This window comes from Sciurus carolinensis, chromosome 7 (genome assembly GCF_902686445.1).
Source record: "Sciurus carolinensis chromosome 7, mSciCar1.2, whole genome shotgun sequence".
In the NCBI taxonomy this organism is placed as follows: Eukaryota; Metazoa; Chordata; class Mammalia; order Rodentia; family Sciuridae; genus Sciurus; species Sciurus carolinensis.
Genome location: NC_062219.1, coordinates 111,764,303 through 111,787,089, shown reverse-complemented (window position 1 = coordinate 111,787,089; position 22,787 = coordinate 111,764,303). Strand labels below are relative to the sequence as shown.

Sequence of the window (22,787 nt, the reverse complement as noted above, 5' to 3'; positions counted from 1 at the left end):
AAAAAAAATTAATATCTAGAATATAATATATAAATAACTCAAAAACTTAACACCAAATAACTCCCAAATAACCCAATTAATAAATGGGCAAAATAATTAAATAGACACTATAAAAAGAAGAAATACAAATCACCAATAAACATATAAAAAAATGTTCAATACCACTAGCAACGTGGGAAATGCAACTCGAAACTACACTGAGATTTCAACTCACACCAGACAGAATGGCAGACAGAATGACAGTCATCAAGAATACAAACAATAGTAAATTCTGGAGAAGATATGGAGAAAAAGAAAACGGTTACTGAGATTGTAAATTAGTGCAACCGCAATGGAAATCAGTATGGAGTTTCCTCAAAAGACTAGGAACCACCATATGACCCAGCTATACCAAACCTTAGTTATTATCCTAAAGAATTAAAGTCATCACACTAGAGGGATACATGCACACCCGTGTTTATAGCAGCACAATTCACAGCGGCCAAACTGGAACCAGCCAGTGTCCATCAGCAGATGAATGGATAAAGAAAAAGTGGTATAGATACACAATGGAGTTTTATTCAGTCATAAAGGAAAATAAAATCATGTCATTTGCAGGAAAATGAATGGAACTTGAGATCATTATGTTAAGCAAAATAAGCCAAACTTAGAAGGTCAAGGGTCATAAGTTTTCTCTCATGTGGAAACCAGAGAGGAAAAAGGAAAAAAAGGTGAAAAAAAAAATCTCAAAGGAGATCCGCAGAGGAAAGGGACAGGAGGAGGGAGGAGGGAAGGAAGAGGGGACGTGCTGGGAGTGATATTGGCCAAAGGATACTCTTATGTCATGTGCCTGTACAAACATGTAACGACAAATCCCATCATCATGTACAACTACAATGCACCAATAAAAATGTGGAAAGAAAAAAACTAAAAGGACTGGGGATGTAACTCAGTGATGAAGCACCCCTGGGTTCCATCCCAGCAGGAGGAGGAGGAGGAGAAGACAATGACCACATAGGAAAGTGCCATGTGGAGACGGGGACACCACAAGAACTGCATGTCAGTGGGAACATTTAAAAAGAAGACTTTCCAAAAAGAAAAGAAGAAGAAAGCAAAAAAAAGCTAGGCTTGCTGGATGTGCTGGCCCACGCTTGTAATCTCCGCAACTCAGGAAGCTAAGGCAGGAGGATCGCCAGTTCAAGGCCAGCCTCAGCAATTTGGCAAGTCCCTGTCTCAAAATTAAAAAATTAAAAGGGCTGGGGATGTTGCTCAGTGGTTAAGCACCCCAGGGTTCAATCCCTGATGCTAAAATAATAAATAATAATAATAATAATAATAATAATAATAATAATAAAAAAAAGCTGGGGATGTGGCTAAGTGGTAATATGCTCCTGGATTCAATCCCCAGTCCAAAAAAATGCAAAAAACCTAGCCTTGGGCTGAAAGAGAGGGATTTTCCCTAATGAAGCCTGCCCCCGTGGGGGTGCTGGGTCCCCTGCCCAGGGGGTAGGCCTTGGAACTGGCAGATAAGGAAGGGGAGGGTTACTGGCAGAACCAGTCAGTGGGGGACAAGTGGGAAGGAGGAGAGAAGGGGAAGGCAGCAGTTAAACACGCCCCTGTCCCAGGAGCCCCACTGCCATTGGAGTGCTCTGGGGCGGGGGAGGGGTGCCTCTGCTCCTCCTCCCCCCAAGAACCTTCAACTGTCACCTACTGGGAAAGCCACCAGCATGCTGTACTCCACAGGTAGGCACTAACGGGGCCTTGCCGAAGGCCTGTACCTCCTGTAGACTAGAGCCTCCCCCCAGAAACGGAGATGTGTCCTCCATCAGACTGGGTCCTCCCAAGGACCAGAGCTGGGCCTCTTCCTCAGAATGGGAAACAATGGGCTACTGATGGTCAGACCACCTGGAAGGACGGGGCAGGGACACTTCCTCCTTCAGCCCTCTGAGGAGCCCACCACCCCACCCACCGTCACAGCTGCCTGGGGAAGGGGTTTGCATGAGGGAGACTCAGGAGGCCATTAGAGAAGTAAACCTCAGGAAACAGATAATCTCTCCCAAGTCCAGAAAATCAGGCCCCATGAATCCAGAAGGTCCTGGGAGTGTGGAAGGAACAGGACCACTTGGGGCAAGCCTGGGTGGGATGGGGGTCCTGGGAGAGTGGGCTGAGAGGGAGGGAGGATGGACACTGGCAGAGCCTACCACGGTGTGGGGTGATCTGAGGGTAGCCAGCCAGCCGCCGAGGGGCTCAGTCCTGCCCCACAAGGGTAGGAGGCCATTGGCCCCTAGACCCAGCCTCCTGGCTTCTACCCTCAGCATCTACCCGACCCCTGTAAGTTTAGGTCTAGCAAGAGACTCCCCCGTCTAACCACAGGCTCTGTGGAAGAAGAAAAGCACAGGATTCTGAGTCTTTCTTCATCCTGACTTGTTTTATTCAAGAGTCTCGCTGGTCTTGATCTCCTAGACTCAAGTGATCCTCTGCCTCAGCCTCCCAGATAGCTAGGCCTACAGGTGCACACCAATGCACCTCATTCTTAAGACCAAGAAAACTTTCTTAGTGGGGGGCCAAGAACCTCCAGGTTCCAGGACCCCTAAGGGACCCCACAGAGACCTCTGTGCTGTGATCAGGAACCTGCCCATCCCCACACCAACTCTGGCTCCTGGTCTGAGCCCGGCTCTTTTCGATTCCCAGTCCAGGCACGAGCACAGAGGCAATGCTGGGTAAGAGCCCGAGCGTTCCAGGCCATTCCAGGTGCCTGCTCCAGGATGCGCTTGCTGAGGGCTCCCCTAACAGAATGGGGAGTCCAAGGATGAGCCGCACCCCCATCTATCCCTTCACAGGCTTGTTATGGGGCCCTCCCCATGGGAGACCCTAAAGAAGCCCAAACTTTTTCCTTCCAGAACTGCTGGAGGACATCATTCAAAACAATTATTGATCACCTACTATGTGCAAAATACAGCAACAAACAGCATGGACAAAGACTCCCTGCCCTCATGAGCTTCCCTTATGATGGACACAAATGATAAACAAAATACACAGTATGCCAGAGGCCAGCAGGACGGGGGTGAGGGCAGGCAGGAGAGAGAAAGCAGACCAAAAGACTCTAGAGCCAGTGCCAGTGGCCCACGCCTGTCATCCCAGCAATGTGGGAGGCTGGGGCAGGAGGATTGCAAGTTTGAGGCCTGCCTCAGCAGTTTAGAGAGACCCTCAGCAGATTGGTGAGACCCTCTCTCAAAATAAAAATAAAAAGGCCAGGGATGTAGCTCAGTTGTAAAACTGCCCTGGGTTCAATCACCAGAACCAAAACCAAGCAAACAAGCACACGTAGTAGTTTGCAAAGCAAGGCATTGGTCCGTTCACTCATTGAAAGCATTTTTCAGCCCCTGCTGGGAGACCAGGTACTGCAGGATGTAAAGGAAACCCAGTGGGGTACAAGGTGACTCAACCTCCACCTTTGAGAGCTCACAGCCTCCCAGGAAATCCGACAGGTCAACTCAGAGCTGGCAGAGTGTCATTTTAGAAAGAAAGTTTTAGTAACAGCTAAGCTATGGAACCAACCTAGGTGTCCTTCAACAGATGAATGGATAAAGAAAATGTAATATATATATATATATATATATATATATATATATATATATATATATTCACACAATGGAATATTACTCAGCCTTAAAGAAGAATGAAATTATGGCATTTGCTGGTAAATGGATGAAACTGGAGACTCTTATGCTAAGTGAAATAAGCCAATCCCAAAAAAACAAAGGCTGAATGTTCTCTCCGATATGTGGATGCTAACACACAGTGGGGGAGGGGAGAATAGAAGTTCATTGGATCAGACAAAGAGGAATGAAGGGAAGAGAAGGGGGATGGGAATAGGAAGTACAGTAGAATGAATCGCACATTACTTTCCTATGTTCATATATGAATACCAGACCAGTGAAACTCCACATCCTGTGCAACCACAAGGATGGGATCCTGATAGAATAACTTGTACTTATTCTGGAACAAGTAAAATATGTCAGGATATAGTCTATTATCATGTATATCTAAAAAGAACAATTTAAAAAATAAAATAAAAATGAAAGAAAATGTTAGACGAAAGCAACCCCACGCTCTGCTTGGATATGTCAGCGGAGGCTTCACGGGCCGGGTGCGGGTGCCAGCACTGGGCGGCGGAGCAGGGCTCTTGCCAGGGGCACAGTGTATGCACGGGATCAGGGGTGAGACCAGGAGGAGGCACAGCATTGGGAACAGTCCGATGTCGTTGAGAGACAAAAGTAGCCTGTACAAGGTGCTGGGCCAGAAAGTGGCAGCCTGGTTTGTATTTGTCATGCTATAAGAGGAGAATCATTTAAACAAAGTATTGGGTGGCGTCTGGGGTTGGGGCTCAGTGGCAGAGCGCTTGTGCAGCATGTATGAGGCACTGCATAAAAATAAACAAAGGCATGCTGTCCATCTACAATTACAAAAAAAATTTAATAAATAAATGAATTACTGGAAAGATAAGGGGAATGTCTATTGTCAGTTTGCATTTAACAAAATCTCAACCAACCAAACCTGTGGGGAACCAGTGGGGAGGGAGGATGCTTCAAGAAAGGGGCAAGTTAGGAAATTATTCTCCTGCCTAGATTTTTAAATGACTTTTGTTCTTTAAAGTTAACTTTTTAGCCGGATGCTTGGCCCACGCCATTTGGGAGGTTGAGGCAGGAGGATCATGAGTTCAAAGCCAGCCTCAGCAACTCAGCGAGGTCCTAAGCAACTCAGCAAGACCCTGTCTTTAAACAAAACATAAAAAGGCTGGGGATGTGGCTCAGTGGTTAAGTGCCCCTGGGGTCAATCCCTGGTACCAAAAAAACAAAAATTAGCTTCTTGAATATGTTTTGTGCCAGAAACCATTAAAATGCCTTAGACTATCACCCATTCTGAAGATGGAGAAGCTGAGGCAAGAAGAGATTTAGAGCCTCCAGTCAGTCTTTTTTACACACCCGCCTGGTGCTCTGTGACCTGGGGTATGCCACTAGGTCCCCAGGCCACTGCTCCCTCTCCTGGTGATAAGGGCCTTGCAGGGACCCATCTCACCTCCACTACGCCTGGAATCCAGGCTCCATTGTCCTGTGTGTTTTGTTAACTGAGATGCCTGCTCCTCCCTCTGTGGGTTCAGTCAGGGTCTCACCTCTGACAATCATGGGGTTCTCCAGCCCTTCTCTCAGCTGCCCCTTCTCTCCTCACCCTGAGCTCCCCACACCCCAGCCCCACATCCCTTCCCCATCCTGCTGAGAACCTGGAAAGGTTAAGGCGTCAGTCCATGCGTGGGTGGGGCCTGAGGTTCCCAGTCAGTTGCTGCCCTGTGGCTTCACCTCCTCTTTCTCCGCCTCCACTCTCCTCTCTGCTGCCTGTGACAGGGCGGGGGTCAGGCATGTGGGGGTGCACGTGCACGTGCGTGTGCCTGGTGTGCCTGCATGTGCGTGTGGGTGGGAAGTGAGCAGCAGGTGGTGGGCCTCTTGGTGGCAGAGGTGTGAGACTCCCCACTAGGCCATTGCCTAACTTGGATTATCCCCATCCACCCTCCATGTCCCCAGAGGCCCCTCTATACACCCTAATTTCTACTCTTCCCAAAAGTCAGTGTCTGTGTGGATGTGTCTGGACGCCTTTTTCCCCCCCTTTTTCAAATTGCTCATTTTATGTGTATGTGATCCCATAATAAAGGCAGCAGTCACATGAAGATTTGGTGACAAGGACAGCAGTAGAAGCTACAGTCCCTAATTTCTAGTTCAGAACTGTTTCACAATCAGCATTTCAGGCTTAGAGGGTATAGCTCAGTGGTAGAGCATTTGCCAAAAGTTAAAAATCAAGAAATAGTAATATAATCATTTCCTATATATATATGATTGGTCAACCATGGTGGTACACACCTGTAATCCCAGTAGCTCAGGAGGCTGAGAAAGGAGGATCTCAGGTTTGAAGTCAGTCTCAGCAATTTAGCCAGACTGTAAGAAACCTAATTAAATTAAAAAATTAAAAAACTAAAATTAAAAAATGAAATACACACACACGTGTATATATATATATGTGTGTGTGTGTATATGTATATATGGTTAAAAGTAGTTGTGGAGGTCATTTTTTAAACAACTTTATTGAGATATAATTCACATGCTGTACAGTTCACCCATTTAGATTCTATAACTTTTGCAGTATGGTAGCACACCCTATAATTTCAATTACTCAGGAGGCCGAGACAGGAGGATCTCAATTTCAAGGCCAGCCTCAGCAACTTAGCAAGACCTTGTTTCAAAACAAAATTAAGGAGCTAGGGTTGTGTTTCAGTGGTTGTGGGTTTGATGCTCAGCACCACGTAAATAAAGGTGTTGTGTCCATCTACAACTAAGAAAAAAAAATAAAAATAAAAAAATAAAGGGGTTGGGGACATAGCTCAGTGGTAGAGCATCCCTAGGTTCAATCTCCAGCATGAGGAGGAAAAAAAGTGTACAATCTACTGTCTTTTAGTATACCGTTGTTCTTTCATATCCATGGGTTTCACATTCACAGATTCAACAAATCCCCGGTTGAAAATATTCAAGGGAAAAACTCCAGAGAATTCCAAAAACCAAAACAAATTTGTCACACATTGTACTAACCCTAAATCCATGAAAAGGAAGTGATGAACTGGGTGCGGTGGTGCGTGTTTGTAATCCCAGTGATGCAGGCTGAGGCAGGAGAACTACAAGTTAAAGCCAGCCTGAGCAATTTAGTGAGACCCCGTCTCAACAGAAAAATGTAAAAGACTGCGGATGTGGCTCAGTGGTAGAGTGCTTGCCTAGCATATGTAAGGCCCTGGGTCTCATCCCTAGTACCACAAAAAAAAATGTATTCGGGAGTTTATCTGCAAATACTATGCTGTTTTACATGACTTGAATATCTTCTGATTCTGATACGGGCAAGTGGTCCTGGAAGCAATGTCCCATGGAAACCAAGAGACCACTATTTGCAGAGTTACACATTTGTCACCACAGCCAACTTCTCATTTTCATGACCTCCTCAAAGAAGCCACCACCAGCAGCCTCCCTGCCCTCCTAAGCCCTGGGGTACCACTAATCTACATTATTTTCTTCTTCATTATTTTGTTTAAAATTTTTATTCACATATTAACTGTATATATTAGTGGGGTTTATGATGATATTTCAACACATCAGTGTGCAGTAATCAAATCCAAGTAATTAGTATTTCCCTTTCATTATCATTTCTTTCTTCTTAGAGCCTTTGAGTCCTCTCTTCTATAATATCTGTGTCTGTATAGATTTGCCTGTTTTAGACTTTTCTTTCTTTTTTTTTAACCGTTCTAGGGATTGAACCCAGGGCTTGGCACATGCTAGGCAAGCCCTCTGGCAACAAACTATATCCCCAGCCCTATTTTACACAGTTTGTATAAATGGAATATCACTATATGGGGGTTTTTTGGCGGGGGGTACTGGGAATTGAACTCAGGGGCACTTGGCCACTGAGCCACATCCCCAGCCCTATTTTGTATTTTATTTAGAGACAAAGTCTCACTGAGTTGCTTGGTGCCTTGCTTTTGCTGAGCACAATCCTCCTGCTTCAGCCTCCCAAGCCAGCGGGATTACAGGCGTGCGCCACCAGGCCTGGCTACTTTTGTTGTTTTATTACATATACAACACATTTTTTTTGTCCATTCATTAACTGATGGACATTTTTTTTGAGGTTCCCCTCCCCCACTTTTTAGCTATTATGAATAATGGAACATTCGTGAACAGATTTTGGTGTGGACACTTATTTTCACTTCTCTTGAGCACACAGTAGAAGTGACTTGCCGGGTCCTATGGCAGCTCTATGTTCACTGTTTGAGAAACAGCCAGGCTGTTTTTCCAAGTGGCCGCATTGGATGCAACTCAGTGGTAGAGCTCTTACCTAGTAAGATGGATGCCCTGGATCTGATCTCCAACACCACAAGATAAATAAATAAGTAAATAAGTAAAATCAAAGCGGTCACAGCGTTTCCATTCCCACCGGCAGCACGCGAGGCTCCAATTTCTCCACGTCCCCACCAGCACTTGTCATTTTCTCTCTCTTCTACTGCTACAGCCACCTAGTGGGTGTGAGGTTGGCCCTCACTGTGGTCTTGACTTGGAGTTTCCCTGATGATGAATGTTGCTGAGCTTTTTTTTCATGCGACTATTGATCATTTGTAGCTCTTCTAAAAAATACCTATTGCATTTATAATTAGATTTTCTGTCTTTTTATTATTGAGCAGAGACCAGTTATATTAATAAGGGAATGGTCGCTCACATAAACCACAATCGACTCAAAGCCAAGGGTGTCGGCCAACACGACAATGCCCAAAACTACAGGAATCAGGACTTTGAGGAGCTGCAAACAGACTGCCTGAGCATGGGCGAGCTGTTTGAAGACCCCATATTCCCTGCGATACCCAGTTCCATAGGCTTCAAGGAACTGGGTCCCAACTCCAGAAAAGTGCAGAATATCTTGTGGCAGCGGCCGAAGGTGGGCACTGTGGGGAAGGTGTGGGCTCATGGGAGGGGGCTTTTCTCATCTCCAGGCCCCCACACCACCTTATCCTGACCCCTGGGTTCCACCTCCATCAGAGCTGGGGACTGTTCTGAACACGCTTCAGCCAAACCTCCCAGATTACCCTTGGGAGGTCACCCACCGAGTTCTGTTACCACAGTCGAGCCATGTTCAGCGGGTCCTGCACCTCCCCCTTCCTTCACTTATTTATTCCCCTAGGACTTGGAGGGAACCTCAGTCCCCAGTAAAGGTGTGAGGGGGGCAGGGAGCAGGTGTCCTGGGCCCCCTGACACCTTTGTTCCTTCACTGCAGGAGATCGCAAGCAACCCCCAATTTATCGCAAATGGGGTCTCTCCCACAGACATCTGCCAGGGGATACTCGGTGAGTCGGGGACAGGAAGCTGGTCTCTATTGCAGAGAGGTCAGGAAAGAGGGTTGGTGGGGATACCTACTGCAGTCTGGGTTTGGGGGTATGTGGGGGTAATATATTGATCATAATGAATTGCCCAAGACTTAGTGAACTAAAAACAAGAAGAGGCGTTTCTTAATTCAGTTTCTGTGGGTCAGGAATTCCAAGACAGGATAGGTAGGCAGGTCTGACTGGACCTGCTGTGTTCCTCTGAGGGTTCCCTGAGTCTGGTGGTCACTTCCAAGATGGTGCCCTCACCCAGCAGGAGGCTCAGTGCCTTACTGGCTATTGGCAGGGGGCCTCTGTCCCTCACCATTTGGCTCCTCGTGGGTTTGCTTGAAAGTCCACACAGCATGGGATCAAAGTTAGTGATCCAAGAGAGAACAAGGAGGAAGCCATAGGACCTTTTATGACCTAGTATCAGGAGTCACACAGTGTAACCTCCATTCATTGGAAGCAAGCCCTGAATCTGGTCCACATTCAAGAGGATGAGAATTAGGTACCATCTTTTTTGAGGGAAGGATAGCCAAACATTTATGGACAGGTTTTCAAACCTCTGCAGGTGCTAGAACCTTCTCAATTCGGGCATCAAATAAGGGAGAATTGATTCCATCTGACTCACTGTCCCTCAGACTGCATGGACAGGTCTTCCTTCCTAAGCCTGGCCCTGTCCCAGTTTCCTCCAAACCCCTCGTTGCCTCTTTAGGGATGAGAACAGGGTTGGCTTCCCCTAGGAATGAAGTCTGTCCCCACTTGTGGCAGAGAAAAAGGCAGGGTGTGGCCAGGGTAGAGTCCAAGGAGACCTCAGGCCCCACAGCTGCCTCTGCAGCTCACTGGGCTGGAGGGGTATCAGATTCACTTTCCCTGGCACCCTCGTGCTGGTGGGTCTGCAGCGTACGTGGCCTTTCTTCCTGTCCTCTGCCTCCCTCCAGGAAGCTGGGAGATCCCTGGTAATCACAGAGCTCTGCCAGTGCCCTCAAGCTCAGCCTGGCCCAGGGTGCCCACCCAGGCACCACCTGCTTCCTGGCCCACTAGTGAGGGCTGAACCCAGGAGGCAGATGGCAGCAGGTGACTCATGGAGCTGTCCTCCCACAGGCTCCCTTTAAATCAAGCCTCAGGCCACAGACACTGCCCTGTGCCCCAGGCACGGCTAGTCCTAGGGAATTTGCTAAGGTACAAACGGAACCTCTGGGTCTCCACAGAATGAGGGTGACATGAGGGAGAAACATCTCGAGCCCTTGTCACCAGTGTGCTCAGAGGGTGGGAGTGGGGCAGTGGGAAAGGTGACAGGATGCGTCAGAGGGAGCATGTTGACACTCTCCCAAAGAAAGCGGTCCCAGGGAGGGGAGCAAGATCTGAGAACAATAAATAATACCTCCTCCCCAAACACCCCAAAACAAGCTTAGGGCTCCAACTTGCGACTCTCCTACAGAAGAGAACAGGGGTGGGAGTTCACCTCCCAAAGCCAGATGCCCCTGGTGACCCCATTCGCCTCCTTCCCCAGCGCTCTTCAGTGGAGGGCTGAGGAAAGGCGGCTCTGCTGGAAGTGGGGTGCACAGGACCAAATTCCTGCCCCCCAGGGCGTAGACTCAGGGATCTACCCGCACATGTGGGTGCTCAAGGGGAAAAGCTCTGCCTGCCTTTCAGGGGACTGCTGGCTGCTGGCCGCCATTGGCTCCCTTACCACGTATCCCAAACTGCTGTACCGAGTGGTGCCCAGGGACCAGAGCTTCAGGAAGAACTATGCTGGCATCTTCCATTTTCAGGTGAGGGGCAGTCTGAGAACCTGAATTGCTTTGTGAGGTGTGTGTGTGAGAGAGAGAGAGACAGAGACAGAGACAGAGGGAAAGAGGGAGGGGGCGAGAGGGAGAGAGAATTCGTATGTGTGTATTTATTGTGGTACTGGGGATTCCAGCCCTTTTTCTTATTTTTTATTTTGGGATCTTTTTGGGATCTTGCTAAGTTGTGCGCTTTTATTTTCTCTTTCAAAAATAACGTTAATTGGGGTGGCTTTTGGCCTGATTATCACAGAAGTGTCTGCTCATGAAAGAAATTGTGTAGGCTAATTGTTTAAGTCCCCAAAGAAAATGGTTACCAATTTGTGGTTCTCCTTCTCCATTGTCCTTCTCTCCCTCTTATTGTTTGTGTATACATGTGATGAGTGTGTGTGTGTGTGTGTGTGTGTGTGTGTGTGTGATGTCAGTGGTCTCCATCACTTAATTTTTGTGATATGCCCCTTAGTAACACGTGGACAATAACACATGTCATAAAATATTTTGAAGAATAGGAGATTCTGGGGCTGGGCTTGTGGCTCAGTGGTAGAGCATGCGCCTAGCACCTGTGAGGCACTGGGTTCGATTCTCAGCACCACATAAAAGTAAATAAGTAAAGGTATTGGGTCCATCTGCCACTAAAAAAATACAAAAAAAAAAAAAAAAAAAAAAAAAGAATAGTAGGAGATGTTAAGATCTCAGAGACCCTAGTAAAGCTTCCCATTTTCAGAGGCGGGCCTTTGGTCAAAAGGTCATGGAGTCACCTGGAGGCCAGGCAGGACAGCGAGGAGGCTGGGGGTGGGGACTCAAGATTTTCTCAGCCTTTCCTTCACTGTTCAGTCTTTCCAGGGAGTGGGGCTCCAAGGCTGATGTGTCACTGGGCCTGGCCACTAGGAGGCGCTCAGATGACAGGATTCCCGTGTGTGTGTGTGTGTGTGTGTGTGTGTGTGTGTGTGTGTGTGTGTGGTGTGGGTGTGGCGTGTGTGTGTGTGTGTGCATGTGTGGTGTGTGTGCATGTGCGTGTGCATGTGTGTGCGTGTGTGGTGTGTGTGTGCGTGTGTGTGCGTGCGTGTGTGTGGTATGTGTGTGTGTGGTGTGTGTGTGTGTGGTGTGTGTGTGTGTGTGTACAGAGCCCTGGGCACCGGGACAAGAGATGGAGCTGCCCCTGCCCCGCTGAGCCCGCCTTGGTACCCACAGATCTGGCAGTTTGGGCAGTGGATGGACGTGGTGGTGGATGACCGCCTGCCCACCAAGAATGACAAGCTGGTGTTCGTGCACTCCTCCGAGCGCGCTGAGTTCTGGAGCGCCCTGCTGGAGAAAGCATATGCCAAGTGAGTGCCCTGAGCCCTCGGAGGGACTTGCCCTGCCCACCAGCTGCCCTCCAGTGGGCAGCCACAGGCAGAGAAAGAGACGTTGGGGCGGTGGGGGAGGTTGTGGATAGCAGGCTGTCCCTCCCTCCCTCACCACCTCCTCACACTCCCATTTCTGTACCCACAGGTTGAGCGGGTCCTACGAAGCACTGGCGGGGGGGAGCACCATGGAGGGCTTCGAGGACTTCACTGGTGGAGTGGCCCAGAGCCTTAATCTCCTGAGGCCCCCTAATAACATGCTGAGGCTCCTTAGGAAGGCCGTGGAGCGATCCTCCCTCATGGGTTGCTCCATTGAAGTAAGCCAAGCTCAGGCCTGCCTCAGGGCCTTTGCACCTGTTGCTGCTTTCACCTGGAAGGCTCTTTCCCCAGATACTTGCATGACTAGCTTCTCACTCACTTTTCAGTTCAGCCGCCCCTTTCTCAGGCTAGCTTTCCATGACTCCCCATAGATGCACTTTCCACTTTGTTTTAGTTTTTGTTTTGGTGGGCCACCAGAAACTGAATTCAGGGGTGCTCAACCATTGAACCACATCCCGAGACCTTTTAATTTTTTATTTAGAGACAGGGTCTTGCTGAGTTGTTTAGGCCTTGCCAAGGGTTTTGCTGTGATTGTTGTTATTTTGTTTTGTTTTTGTTTTTGTTTTTGTTTTTGTTTTGAGACAAGGCCTCACTAAGTTACTAAGATTGGCTTTGAACTTGAAATCCTCCTGCCTCCACCTCCTGACCTCTGGATTGTAGGCATGGGCCACCATGCAGGGCTTCTACTTTGTACTGTGACCTGAAACATCTTGCTTACCTCTGTGTCTATTCATAGCTCATCTTCAGACAGTGTTCACATTGCATAGGGGTAGTGACCTTGTGTGTCATCATCCACGGTTGGACCCTGGGACTTTGGACAAGACCTACCATGCAATAGGCACCCAATAAATACTTATTTAAATAAATGAATGAACCCAGAGTGCTACCATGTGACGTAGCAATCACATTCTTGGGCATTTATCACAGAGAAATGAAGATTTGGGTCCACACAAAGCCCTACACACAAATGCTTAGGTCAACTTTATTCATAGTAGTAAAAATGGCAATCAATCTAGTCCTTCAGCAGGTGAATGGTTAGATGACCTGTGGTGATTACACACCATGAGATACCACTCAGCAGTAAAAAGAAACAAACTATTGATATCTGCAGCAGCTAACATGGCTCTCAAGAGACTCACGCTGAATGAAAATAAGTCAACTCCGAAAGGTTGCACGCTGAATGCATGATTCCATTTACATGACATTCTTTTTCTTTTTTTGCACTGGGAACTGAACCCAAGGGCAATTTACCACCGAGCTACTTCCCCAGCCCTTTTTATATTTTTATTTTGAGACAGTCTCACTAAGCTGCTGAGACTGGCCTCGAACTTGTGATCCTCCTGCCAGAGCCTCCCAAATTGCTAGGATTACAGGGGTGTGCCACCACACCCAGCTCCACTATATGACATTCTTGAAATGACAAAATAATAGAAATGGAGAATAGGTTTGTGATTGTCGTTGGCTAGGACAGGGAGTCCTGAGAAGAGGTGGGTGTGGTTATAAGCAACATGAAGGCTGCTTACAGTGAAGGAAATGTTCTGCACTTGACTGTGGTGGTGGGTACACAAAACCACATGCTTGAGAAAACTGCACGGGACACACACAGCGAGTTCCAGTAAGACTAGGGAAAGTCGTGCAAGGTTGACGGATTGCATCAATGGCAACATCCTGGTTTGACATTGTACAGTTTTGCAAGATGTTACTACGGGTCTCTCTGTATTACTTACGTTAATCTATAATTACTTTGAAATATAAAGTTTAATTTTTAAGAAAAAAGAACCCAAGGGCCAGGCACAATGGGGCACACCTATAATCCCAGCAACTCAGGAGGCTGAGGCAGGAGGATCATGAGTTCAAAGGCAGCCTCAGCATATTATCGAGGCACTTAGCAACTCAGTGAAACCCTGTCCCTAAATAAAATATAAAAAAGGACTGGGGACATAGCTAAGTGGTTGGGCACCCTTGGGTTCAATACCCAGTACCAAAAAAAGGAACCCAGAGAGTTCTTACCTTTCTGAGGGTGCCCCAGTCCAGATCCTGAATGCCTTCCCTTCCCCTCTGTCCTGTAGGTCACCAGTGATAGTGAGCTGGAATCCATGACTCACAGGATGCTAGTGAGAGGACATGCTTACGCCGTGACCGGCCTTGAGGATGTGAGTCCTGGCAATCAGCCCCACCTGAGAACAGCAAGGAGGAAGAACCCGCTCTCCTGACCCATGCCCCTGACCTGTCATGCCTTCCCCCAGGTCCGCTACAGGGGCAAGATGGAAACACTGATTCGGATCCAGAATCCCTGGGGCAGGGTTGAGTGGAATGGAGCCTGGAGTGACGAGTAGGTGCCTGTGACCCAGGTGGGGGACAGAGATCACAGCAGACCCATGAGTAAAGCAGTGAGGGACTGACGCGTGTCCTGACTATGAGCCAGGGCAAGGCCCTCCCTGAAGGTGCTGCACGTAGATTGGGACCCCAGGGGTGGGCGAGGGAGTCCCATGGGAGGCCTGCCCACCCCTCTCCGGCTGCTGCCTTCTCTCCTGCAGATCCTGGGAGTGGGACGAGGTGGATGCCAGCCTCCGGGTACAGCTGCTGCACAAGAAGGAGGATGGGGAGTTCTGGTGGGCGTGGCTTAGGGGCACTTCTGACCCCCCCCATGCCCCACCCCCAACTCCCCTGGCACCCTCCCCCCCCCCCGTGCCTCCCATGGGGAGGTTCTGGGGCCCTCGGTGCTCACGGGTGTGGGTGTACGCTGACGGGCACCATCATACCCGCTGCAGGATATCTTACCACGACTTCATGAACAACTTCACCCTCCTGGAGATCTGCAACCTCACCCCCGACGCGCTCTCTGGGGACCACAAGCGCTACTGGCACACCACCTTCTACGAGGGCAGCTGGAGGAGGGGCAGCACTGCGGGGGGCTGCAGGAACAACCCTGGTAGGGAGGGGTCTCGGGGGCAGGAAGTGATCGTGGGCCACACTCAGCATAACCCAGGTCTGGGCACAAGGTCATGGGCCAGGTGCATAAGGTCAGGGGCCAATCCCAACATCCGCCTGTAAAGGAGGCAGGTTCACAACTGGGGAAGCTTGGTCCATCCCGGGAAGGTCAGGGTCAAGACACTGTCCCAGCAAAACCACTTCCTCCACAGACACATTCTGGACCAACCCCCAGTTTAAGATCTATCTCCCGGAGGAGGATGACCCAGAGGATGACCTTGAGGAGGATGCAGTCTGCACCTGCCTGGTGGCCCTGATGCAGAAGAACTGGCGGCATGCCCGGCCCCAGGGAATCCAGCTGCACACCATTGGCTTTGTCATCTTCTCAGTGGGTGCCCTGCTAGTCACCCAGCTACTCTTGCTCCCTCACCCCTGGCTTCCTCCCTTTAAGACCCTTCTTCTTCAGGGCCACCCCCCGCCTGAGAGTGGAACAGGTTCCAATAGCCCCAGAAGCATGGCTCTCCAGCCGCTGTTTCTTTCCCCAGATTTGTTTATGTATCAGACCTAGCTAGCACTTCCTCTGTGGCAGGCGCTTCTCCAAAGGCCTTACAATGCTAACACTCTTAAAGAGGAGGAAGGGGATGGAGGGCCAGAGCGGTGAGGTCACTTGTACAAGCTCACACATCCCAGGATCAGAGGCAAAGCCTGTGTCCGGATTCCCAGATACTAGAGACTTCTCACTCTGCAACTGTCCTCAGTTGCCCCACCAAGAGCACTCGCTCCAAGGGCTAAGACAAATCCATGACAGGTGTTTCCTAGGACCAATCATGCTTTGCAAAATTCTAGAAATGGCCATTTGGTCATTCTATATTCGACAAGTATTCATGGAGCACCTACTATGTGCCAAATCACTGTCCAATCTCCAGGGTTCAATAATGAGCAAAAACATGTGGTAGGTCCTGGGCTCCATTTCCAGCATTGCAAAAGAAAGAGGGAGGAAGAGAAGGAGACGGAGGAGAGAGGAGAGAAGAAGAAGGAGGGCAAAAGATCAGGGAAGTCTCTGCTCTGCTGAGAGCTCTACAGTACACATGAGCATATTAAAGGTGCTGATACTACATGCAGCAAAGCCACAGTCCTAGTTTGGTTTTCGTTGTTATAATTGAATACCATAGACTGGGTGATTCATAAAGAAAAGAGGTCCAAGAGCATGGTATCAGCATCTGCTCAGCACCTGTTGAAGGTGTTCCTGCAGGGTCATGACATGGCAGAGGGCTTGCTAGCTTAGATCTCTCTTCCCCTACTAACAGTGCCACTCATGCCATCATGGGACTCTGTGACTTAATCGAATCCTAATTACCTCTCAAAGGCCCCAACTCCAAATGCCATTAACACATAACCTTGGGGATTAAGTTTCAACATGAGTTTGGGCAAACACTCAGACCATAGCGGCAACCCACTGTAGCTATTCGTTTGTTTATTTATTTTTTGGTACTCGGTACTGAACCCAGTAATAGTCTACCACTGAGCTACATCTCCACCCCTTTTCATTTTTTATTTTGAGGCAAGGTCTGGCTAAGTTGCTCAGGCTGGCCTAGAACTCACAATCCTCTTGCCTCAGCCTCCTGAGTACATGGGATTACAGACACATGCCATTGCACCTAGCAACCTGCTGTATCGAGCTTGATTTAACTCATCTTTTTACAAATTTATTTGGAGCTAGGTGTGATGGTATGTGCCATCTGCTACTCAGGAGGCTGAGGTGGGAGGATCACTTGAATCCACACATTCAAGACCTTGTCTTAAAAAACAAGCACACAGCCAGGCACGGTGGCGCATGCCTGTAATCCCAGTAGTTTAGGAGGCTGAGGTAGGAAGGTCGAGAGTTCAAGGCCAGACTCAGCAACAGCAAGGCACTAAGCAACTCAGTGAGACCCTGTCTCTAAATAAAATACAAAATCGTTTTGGGGATGTGGCTCAGTGGTCGAGTGCCCCTGAGTTCAATCCCTGTACCCAAAAAACAACAACAAAAAAAACAAGCATACGGGTCAGTGGTAAACACTTACCTACCATGCTCAGGACACTGGGTTCACTCCCCAGCACCACAAACACACACACACACAAATCTACCTTGGCCAAACATTGTGTAAATTATTATTTACAATCCAAATATGACTTTTTTTTTTTTTGGTACCTGGGATTGAACCCAGGGCACCTAACCACTGAACCACATCCCTAGTCCTTTTTTGTGTTTTATTTATCTCACTGAGTTTCTTAGGGCCTGGCTAAGTTGCTGAGGCCGGCTTGGAACCCCCGGTCCTGCTGCTTCAGCCTCCTGAGCCACTGGGATCACAGGCATGCGCCACCACTCCCAGTCAAATACGATGGATTCTTGATGCTGTCAGAGCCCCCCACATGCACACACACACACTGCACACTCCACCTGGTTCTGCAGGCCTGAGCTCTCTCAGGATCTGAATCTCCTCTCTCTCTCCTTCCCAGGTCCCAAAGGAGGTACAGAAGAAGACTTGGGGCTTGTTCCTGGGCCATGAACCCTGCCCCCTGCATGTGTTTTGCCAAGGGGTGGGATTTGGTAAAATGCTCTGAGAAACACTGGGTTAGGATCCCAGCCCCTTGAGGCCCTGGTGGGAGTGAGGAAGAGACCATCCCAGGGTTGCATGGTCTTTGGAGGATGTCCTACCCCCCACTGCCCATCAGGCTGCTTGCCTCGGGGGATCCTGTCTCCCTGCTCTCCCATGCCAGTCCTGCACCCACCTCCATCGCACATGTAGTTACAGAACGTCCGGGATGTGCACTTGAAGAAGGATTTCTTCAAGAAGAATCAGGACAGTGGCTTCTCAGAGACCTTCATCAACTCACGGGAGGTGAGCAGCCACCTCCGGTTGCCTCCAGGGCAATACATCATTATTCCCTCTACCTTCGAGCCACACAAAGAAGCCGACTTCCTGCTGCGCGTCTTCACGGAGAAGCACAGCCAGTCCTGGTAAGGGTCGTACCTCACCGTTTCTAGGTCTCCTGATCAAGAACTGTGGGATATCAAGCTTGAGGAGCTGTCATCTGGTCCTCCTCCACATTGTCCCTATTTTATAGTCAGGAAAACTGAAGCATCAGCAGCTGAAGTCCCAGTTAGTAGTAGAACCAGAACTAGACCTAGAATCTAGATCCCATGGAGCTGTTACATGTTGCTTTGAATATGCAACATGACCTCCCCCAGATCCCACTGCAAATCTGTTCCCCCACCTCTGGTAACCCCCAAGCTTTCACTCCCTTTCTCCCAGGGAAATGGATGGATTCAACTATGAAGAGCTTCTCCAGGAGGTGAGGGGAGGCCATGGAACTGGAGGTTGGAAGGAAACACATGGGGGGTATCAAAGAATTTTCTGGACTGCATCCCTTTCCTACTCCCTTCCTGCAGGAAAGCGTCTCTAAGAAGGACATAGATGAGGACTTCATACATTTGTTTGAGACAGTGGCAGGCGAGGTGAGAGAGCATGGGTTGAGGTTGAAGGAGCGTGGCTGGGGGCGGAAGGGGCCAGAGCAGGAGTTTCCTGTCCTCTTTCCTAGGACAAAGAAATAGACCATTATGAGCTACAGAAATTGCTCAACAGAATGGCTTTCAAATGTGAGTCTCCACTCCCACCCTCGCAGCCCTTCCCCCACATATTCTGCCCGATCTCCAACTACATCCCATTCATTCTATCTTTTCTTCCTATCCCTTCCCTCCCTCACAGTCAAATACAAGATCCAGGGCTTTGGCTTGGACGCTTGTCGCCGTATGATCAACCTCATGGATGTATCTTCCTATCTAGTGGGTGGTCCTATCTGGTGTTCTCCCACGCCTGTCCTCTACCCGTCAAGCCTGACCTAGAGATGGCAACCTCTCTGGCCAGCCATGGCCTTCTTTGTGATAGGGTTAGGAAAAGATGCCACTTCTGCCAGGCATGGTGGCCCATGCCTATCTATAATCCCAGCGGCTCTGGAGGCTGAGGCAGGAGGATCACAAGTTTGAAGCCAGCCTTGGTAATTTAGTGAGGCCCTAAGCAACTAGCAAGACCCTGTCTCTAAATAAAAAGTAAATAAAAAGGGCAGGAGATGTGACTCAGTGGCTTTAAGCTCCTCTGGGTTCAATCTCTGGTACCAAAAAAAAAAAAAAAAAATGCCGATTTTTATGGCTACTACCATTCAATGCCTCTCTGCTTCCCTGCCCTAAGGTGCAGGCTTCACTCCCTCTATCACTCTGCTATCCTTGACTACTCCCCCAGAAAAATGACTCTGGAAAGCTGGGGCTTCTGGAGTTCTATGTCCTATGGAAAAAAATCAAGAAATGGACGGTAAAGGGCTCTAGAAGGACAGCCTGTGGGAATCAGGAAAGGGGGTCCTCAAGAGAAGTGGGGCTGGGCACAGTGGTCCACACCTGTAATCCCAGTGACCTGGGAGGCTGAGGCAGGAGGATAACAAGTTCAAAGCCAGCCACAGCAATTTAGCAAGGCCCTGAGCAACTCAGCAAGACCCTGTCTCTAACTAAAATACAAAAAAAAAAAAAAAAAAAAAAAAAAATGGGGGCTGGGGATGTGGCTCAGTGGTTAAAAAGAGGAGTGGGGACTAGCAGGAATAAAGCTAGACCTGGAGCCTCTGACCACAGGAGAAGGTCTTGGAGTGCTGATGTATTAGCTATCACATTGTTTACTAACCAGGATAGCCCAGGTGTCAGCCAGTGTTGAAGGATGCCTGCAGAAAACCTGAGCTGCTGTATCAGAGGCCCCCTGCTATGCTTGGAATTAGCACCTTAGTCACTAGATAATAGAAATATTGGAAGCCCACAGTGGGCGGGGCAATGTGGGGGACTCAGGAGCTTGAGCAACTATTGCCAACTGTACTGCAGTATTTCTTGGTTTCAACCAATGCTATGCGCATGACCCTATCACATCTGTCTTCAGGACATCTTCCGAGAGTGTGATGAGGACCAGTCAGGCAACTTGAACTCCTATGAGATGCGCTTGGCAATTGAGAAAGCAGGTAGCCAGGGGACAAGAAAGGGTGTAAGGGCTGGGAGATGCCTTGTGCAGAGCCCAGGACTCACCTCTCCCCAACTTCTCTCTCCTAGGTATAAGGCTGAACAACAAGGTGATGCAGGTGCTAGTGGCTAGGTATGCAGATGATAACATGATGGTGGAATTTGATAGCTTCATCAGCTGCTTCACGAAGCTGAAGGCCATGTACTGTGAGTTAAGCACCTGCCCACTGCCCAGCCTAGGTTAGGGACACTGGCCCTCTCCCACACATTCACCCTGAGAAAAGCAGCTCCAGAACAACTCCCCACCCCAGGTCAGACGCACATGGCCCCAGTTCCAATGCCAGTTCCACACCTTGCTGGCGCTGTGATTTGTGCCTCCATGCCCTGCTCTATCAAATGTGGATGATAATGGTACAGGAACGGAGGTGCAGAGTAAACGGAGTGGAGCCATGGAAAGCACTCAGAACTAGATCTGGCTTCTAGCAAGGATATATGAGTTGTGATGATTCATTCCACACCGGGTCAGGGGTTTATCTGGGAAGCAACAAGGAACAACTTCTTAAGCACTTTCTGACCTTCTATCCTGTTGGAAGTGGGTCTTTTAAACCACTGACGGCTCTCAACCCCTCTCTCCCACCTCCTTCCTGAAACAGTCTTCTTTCTCACCAAGGATCCCAAGAATACTGGCTATATTCGCTTGGACTTGGAGCAGGTACGTGGGGAGGAGTGGGAAGGGATGTTCCGGCCCCATGGTCCCGCCCACCAGCCTCTGTCCCCGCCCACTCGGCCACGTCCCGGGCTTCCCGGCCTCCGCTCGTCCTGGTTTGCTCTTCTCTTCTGCAGTGGCTGACCGTGACCTTGACGTAGACTCGCCGCTGGAACCTGGCTCCCTCCCTTCGCCAGCCGGGGTTCTGGCCGAGCAGGGTGGGGTGCTCCTTGCCGCCCTCAGCTCTCTTGTCTCCTGGACCCAGATGCCGTGTTTACTCCGCCCTCGCTTTGCTGCTCAAAGGGGCGCTCTTTTCCCCCCGCCGGCTTCTAGTAGCTGGATTAACCCCGCAATCTCAGACTCTCAGTATATTTTACTAAGACTTAAGTTGGGCCTCCCCGTGTTCCCCTGTGTGAGAAGGCCGAGGATAGGGAGGGCGCTTGAGCCACTTGGTGCCCTCCACGCTTCCTGTCCACTGACACCTGCAGGCTGACCCGGTCCTCCAGTGGCACAGCCTCGCTCTCCTTTCCCTCACCCGTGGACGTTGTTATAATAAACAGCACATGCCACTGGACTCCCCCTCTCTGTGTCTCGACACCAGGAAAAGACTAGCGAGGACACAAGTCACTTCCCCAACACCAAAGAGGAGTCGGATAGCTCTCTTCCCCACAAGATGATAGCACCCCACTTCCCCAGAGCGCTTAGAAAGGCGAGCTTGTCGCAATAAGTAGGGGGCGCTGTTGGTATTTGTGGGCAGTTCGCTTCAGTCTTTGAGGGTAAGAACTGGGTGGTGGAGCAGCGTTAGGGTTGGAGACCCTAACGGGAAACTGCCAGTTGCCAGTGAAGGCTATAAAGGACTGGCAAAGTTAGGGGCCACAAGACCTTGAGCCACCTGTGTCTTCTCCTCCCTCAAACTCGGGCCCCAAGGGTGGCACTGCAGTGTTTCAAAGGTCAAAAATTCAATGGTCAAAATGCCACACCTGTGCAGCCAGCAGGCATATCACATACATGAAAGGAACCTCCTGGGTGTGAGACTGGGAGTGGTGAGGACTGAGTGTTCATTCCTGCCTTAAAGGTGTTCAGATTCAAATCGTTATTATTGTTAGAAAATCGTTGCCTGTCGCTAGGTGTGGTGGTGCATGCCTGTAACCCTAACCCTGTAACCCCAGCTGCAGCTCGGGAGACTGAGGCAGGAGGGTCACAGTTCAAGGCCAGTTTCAGCAACTTAGTGAGACTCTAAGCAACTTAGTGAGACTCTAAGCAACTTAGGGAGACTCTCTCTCAAAATAAAAATATAAAAAATGGGCTGGGGATGTGGCTCAGTGGTTAAGTGCCCCAGGGTTCAGTCCCCAGTACCAAAAAAAAAAAAAAAAAAGAAAGAAAGAAAGAAAGAAAGAAGAGAAGAAAAGAAAATTATTGCCTGTGGAACTATTGCCCTCACAGGAGGGATGGTCCTTGTTTCACTAGTTCTTGACCTTGGAGTCTGCTCCAGATGCACCCCAACCCCTATTCCCAGTCCCAGCTTCCGGTGGTAGTGAGAAGCCTCAGGCTCTACTGCAGCTCCACAACCACATTTCTGTCTTTCTAGATCTCTCTGTGGCTTCCCCCTCTGGTCTCTGGCAGGGATACTGGGTCCTGGGTGTGTGAGCTTCTCAGACTCATTAGTAGAAACAGCTCCCACACTCCCTTGAATTAGAGACCTGCCTTTCCCAAAGGAGCCCAAATCCTTCCTGCCTCTGTGCACTTTCTCAACCTCCTGAGGCAGGCTCAGCGCCTCCTACTCTGTCCTAACTGCCCACCACTGGAATGCTGAGGGAGCTGTTGGAGTTCCGGTCCTCTTTGAACTGGTGACAGATTCCCTGCAACTGACCTATCCCTGCCTCCTTTACGACTTCAAAGACCAAACCTGGTCAGTTTGTATAGAAAGCAGCCCACTCCATCCATTATCACCAGCCATCACTGCCTCTCC

General features: G+C 49.3%; 1 protein-coding gene across 1 annotated transcript; it reads left to right on the top strand.

Annotated features, from left to right (window-relative positions):
* The first annotated feature begins 8,247 nt into the window (after positions 1-8,247).
* Positions 8,248-20,979, top strand: Capn11 (calpain 11). Its single transcript, XM_047559206.1, has 21 exons — positions 8,248-8,496; positions 8,833-8,902; positions 10,577-10,695; positions 11,899-12,032; positions 12,199-12,367; positions 14,219-14,302; positions 14,396-14,481; positions 14,687-14,761; positions 14,921-15,081; positions 15,293-15,468; positions 17,580-17,591; positions 17,870-18,081; positions 18,377-18,416; positions 18,514-18,579; positions 18,663-18,720; positions 18,830-18,891; positions 19,361-19,429; positions 20,036-20,114; positions 20,203-20,319; positions 20,766-20,824; positions 20,956-20,979. Exons 1-21 carry the CDS (start codon positions 8,269-8,271, stop codon positions 20,977-20,979), a joined length of 2,100 nt encoding a protein of 699 aa, XP_047415162.1. The 5' UTR covers positions 8,248-8,268.
* The last annotated feature ends 1,808 nt before the right edge of the window (positions 20,980-22,787 follow it).